Genomic DNA, 4,761 nt, shown 5'->3' on the forward strand with positions numbered 1-4,761 from the left:
ATAGAAACCACGGTGGAACCATGTCCGTTATATGATGAAGTTCTTATCTGTTCGTTTGCGTCTGTACACACGCGTGAACAAGAGACCGAGAGTATAAATATATTATGTTTTCTGCAAGCCATAATAGAAGCTCAAGTATTATTCCGAATGGGACAAAGAGTCTAAACCCAAAACTGAAGCACGTTGAAAAACAGATTTCTTTTCATTCGTAGTACAATATGTATCCGAAAGGGAACTTCAGTCCCACCGGGTTTATTGTGTCGTTATGGGTGTGCAAATTCTACAACTGGAAAGAAGAATGAGTAGATAAAACATGCCACACGTAACTATATTTTAAACCGAGCGCATAACCCCATGTCCTAACTACGAGTCATCTACGGACAACCGATCCCGAACGGCACATCACGGCCGCACAGCCTGATCAGAAGCGTAACGTTTCCTGGGATTGCGATGTTGATCCCCAGAATATTTGCCTTGATCCCAACGCACAGGCATGAAATCGCGCCGTTCATGGAGAGCGAATTTACGACGGTGCAACACGGACCGGTTGGCTGAGGTACTATCCCTAACAGATTGAAGAGTAGGAGCACCGGACCGCAAATAGCGAACTTGAGAATGTCGAACACGCAGGGAATAAGCCCAGTCGGTGGAGAGGGAGCCGGTGCAGGCGTGGGAACTTGTCCGGTAACCAACGCGGACAGAAGAAAGTTAGCCAGAACGAAAGCGGCCACGAACTGAGACTTTGACGCCATGACGATGGAGCAAGAGACCCGCAGTTTGAGAGAGGCTGAATGCGTCTTGGTTGAAGCATGCTTGCGCCAATCTCATATGTATAGCAAAGGAGATGGCACTAATTGCCAACGTGTACAGTGTTTATTTGGCCGGCAGGTATTTAGACTAGGCAGTTGGGAGATGGCAAAAGTATCTGATCAAAACTTCCATCCAATGTGTTATAAGACCGAATTTGAAGATCTAGTTTTGAGATGTATTGCAATGGGAGTATCTCCTGAACGGAGCTTGATGGACCATAATCGACATAAGTATACAAGTCAATAGAAATCAATTCAGAGAGAGCGACTAGAGAACCAAAAGATTGAAAGGGTTGTCTCGAATAATGTTCCTTTAATATAGAAATAGATAAAAATATCATGATGCCTTGAAACGCATTTCTAGTCGGGGCGGAATAACCAGGCATTTATAATTATCTTATAAAAAAAATGCGCCTCGAGAAGAAGAACTTCTCAGAGAGGGCCATAGAAATCAGTTCCTAGCTTTAGATTCTACTGCATGACGCGTCCTTGCTTCTCTCCGCGAACGTTAACACGTTAACTTGTTCCCATCTCCAAAGAGAGTCCAAGTAAAATATGTCCAAGTCACCCATACAGGTCACTGACAGTTTTCGGATGAGGAGCGTTGCATAAGTGGGATGATCTCAACATGGTAAGAGCATATTTTTGCGGATGGAGAGTATGAACTCAGAGTCAGTGTCGACGAGAGAAAAATGCCTGAAACTAGAACATTTAGACAAATTAGTCTATTTTAAGATACTGATCGCTACATCCAGTCTGTCTGCCATCAAGTATAGGGCGTTCCGCTGACCACTGAAGCTATCAATCTTAATGGGAGTCTCAATGGTCAAGCTTTGCGTTTCTCGCTTAATTTGGAAAGATGCATTATTTGACCAACGAACTTTGTCCATTGAATGTTCGGATGTGGACATTGACCCCTTTGTAATGATAGTCTGACCACTTAATATCGGACTATAAAGCCTATCCGGCGACAAGGATAAAATATCTTCTACCATTTGTTGGCATAATTAGCAGTGTCCCCTTTGAAATGGTAGTCTAACCACTTACTATGAGATACTTTGGAAGATTCCGAGTCGGGTCGGCCATCCAAACTAGTTTGAACCATAACATTCGCGTTGTAAAAGAAGATAAGGAGAATCGACAAGACGGCACCCAAAGTATGTCAACATGACTAAAACCATTGATATAATCAGCAATGTGACAGGATGATAAGAGCGATGACGATCAAGCTTATGGTCAAAGATACGACCAATATCTATCTAATCGCCCTCCCGTGGAAGGCACCTTGGTCAAAAATGAATTCGTTATAATATCGCTGCGAAGAAGTCAATGACATATTCCAATCCTTCAGTAAACCTAAGACCTGTAGCGATATAATATCTCAATAATATTTTTGCACTATCTCGATTCAGAATCATTATCTCCACGATTAAGACTCCCATAAAACGTTGATTGAGTCAGCAAGAGACTGTCACAACACCATTCCATTATCGCCCTGGGTTTGCTAGCTTCGCGACCAACGATTAAAAGTAAGCAGTAGATATCCATGAAATATCCTTGGATTGACTCCATTTTGGAGATAGAGAGATCTCACGTCAACGCGGAGGGAAGTCTGGAACTATTACTTATTTCGCTTGCCTACCGTCACCTTGAATTTTTATACGGTCCTTAAATATCTGCTTGAGCCGACCGAGTTTACCGCCATATGGTTTAGTTTCAGATTCGTGGTGGCGTTTATTAACCCAGAAGCGCGGCAACTCTGTTCAGCTTTCGGAAATCTTGCTCGATCGTCATGGCATCAAAGTCGCAGTTCGTTTCATCTCTCTTTCTGATTAATTTTCTTTTGTTTGCTCTCGTTATAGCGCAGATAATTCCTAGTCCTTCTCCCCCATGGCTTCCCATTGTTAACTCAACAATCTGTACTTGGAAGTTTGTGTTGGGATAGAATCCCTGCTGCCACACCTTGACAGCACAAATCTTGATAAGAGAGAACAAGGGAGAAGAAGAAGGACAAACCAAAAAGATGAACCCTTGTTCCACTTGCAAAGTGTTTCAACATAGTTTCTTTTAACTTAGGAACATCGCGGGGGAGAATGAAGAAATATTGACTGGGAAAATAAACGTTGGGGGACCCAGTTTAACTCAAGGGTCACTTCCACAATCTCCCCTGTGAACTTGATAATGTTCCTTGCCCGTGTTTTTTACTCCCAGCTTCACACACAGTTCCATGAACTTCATCCTTTTGAGAGCTTTCAGAAATATGTCAGCAAGCTGTTCTTCTGAGCTGACGTGGTGCATAGTTACTTTACCCTCTTCGATGTACTCCCTGATAACATGAAACCTTGTGTATAGATACTAGGCCTCACAAGAATAGAGACCTATGATCTTTTGCTTCTGAGAGGGCCAACTTATCAGATTTGACCTGAGGAAGAATGTCATACCAGTGGTGCTCTTACGATCATCAAGGTCTCCAGCATGGCAACTATTGCAATGGCCAACTAACTTTTGTTCTCCGATCACTTTCTTAAAACATAGACTAAGGTCAAATGTTCCCTTGATATACCTTCAGAGCCTCTTCACCTCCATCAAGTGTTCAGCCATCGGGCTCTCCATAACCTGCTTAGAATTCCAACAACATAATTTAATTCAGGCCTGGTACGAGTCAAATACCTTAGGCTACCAATCAAAATCCAGTACTCCATGGAGTCAAGGGAGGAGACGAGCCTTCAACGATAAACTTCTGTCTAGCTTTAAGGGGCGTATGGACTGGACTACAATTCATCATCCCACTCTACTGCAAAATATTCATAACATAAGCTTTCTGACTCAGCTTGATCTGCCCATCTAATTTAGAGTTGAGCAATCCCTAGTTGCTCATCTCAAACATGTCCATCATCTCACCCTTGAACACCAGATGTGACACCTCTCTGGCATGGATATGATCAAATCATCAACATACACTCCAATGAGCAAGTGCACATTAGCTGCAATCTTCATTTAGACTACATGCTCTTGGAGGTTGTCGGTAAAACCAAGGGAAATTAGAAAATTATCCAGCTTGGTGTACCATGCTTGTGGTGCTTGTCTTGGTTAACCATATGCTTTATGCCACGCTTTATGAACCCTTGTGGTTGCTTTATGTGGACTTTTCCCCTTATCTCTCCATCGATAAAGACTGACTTGACATCAAGATGATGCAAGTCCCATCTTCCTTGGGCTGCTAGAGCTGCGAAGACACAAATGGTATCATTGATTATCACTTATCTCCACATAAACAAGGGAAACCTGCCTCGTAAAGGCACCAAAAATATAAAAGAGGAGTTGGAGGAACATAAACCAGCCTAAAATATTTGTGGTCAATTTTTCAAGGTGTGTGCTTTAACATAAACCAGACTAAGGTTACCCCACCCCTGAGGCTTGAACCAATAGGTAGCCAGGAGTCAAGCCTGATTAAACAATCATTTAGGCCTTTATGTTTATATTTTGTGTTTTCGGTAAGAAGGAACTTTTCTGGGAGATGTGACCTAATCACTAGTTTTGTGTTCAGAATGCATGCCTTTTCAGCGTTGCACAAGATGTAGTAAATATAAATAATAACAATAAACTTACATAGGTTGGGGCTGTCTCACAAAATTAGTTGGAGCTCGATTTTACTTTCCCATTGTCAATAAATATGAGATTGGAATTATAAATAAGCTTCTTATGTTCATTTTTTTCCAGGAAAAAAGTAAAATTTACAAAATAAAAACAGGACAGAACATATTTCAAAAACCAAGTCTTTGGCAAACTCTCTACACATGGTATTTCCTCTATCAAATATGAATGTTTAGCTGAACCCATGACACATGCAATGATTGCTTCTAATAACTCATCTTAGCTCCTATACTCGAGATTGCCTTCCATATGATAGGTCCCCCGATCCTTCCTATCAAACCATACTCTAACCATAGTT

The 4,761-nt window shown here is 41.8% G+C and overlaps 1 protein-coding gene across 1 annotated transcript; it reads right to left on the minus strand.

The window, feature by feature from the left end:
* Nucleotides 1-374: 374 nt before the first annotated feature.
* Nucleotides 375-752, minus strand: LOC144707409 (14 kDa proline-rich protein DC2.15-like). The gene has a single exon (XM_078580513.1). The coding sequence runs from the start codon at nt 750-752 to the stop codon at nt 375-377; it is 378 nt and encodes a 125-aa protein (XP_078436639.1).
* Between the last annotated feature and the right edge of the window lie 4,009 nt (nt 753-4,761).

The sequence above is a fragment of the Wolffia australiana genome, chromosome 9 (assembly GCF_029677425.1).
Source record: "Wolffia australiana isolate 7733 chromosome 9, ASM2967742v1".
NCBI classification, from domain to species: domain Eukaryota; kingdom Viridiplantae; phylum Streptophyta; class Magnoliopsida; order Alismatales; family Araceae; genus Wolffia; species Wolffia australiana.

Bases quoted from the DNA above. Each gene is read 5' to 3' on its own strand.
- LOC144707409 (XM_078580513.1), bottom strand. From the start codon at position 752: ATGGCGTCAAAGTCTCAGTTCGTGGCCGCTTTCGTTCTGGCTAACTTT.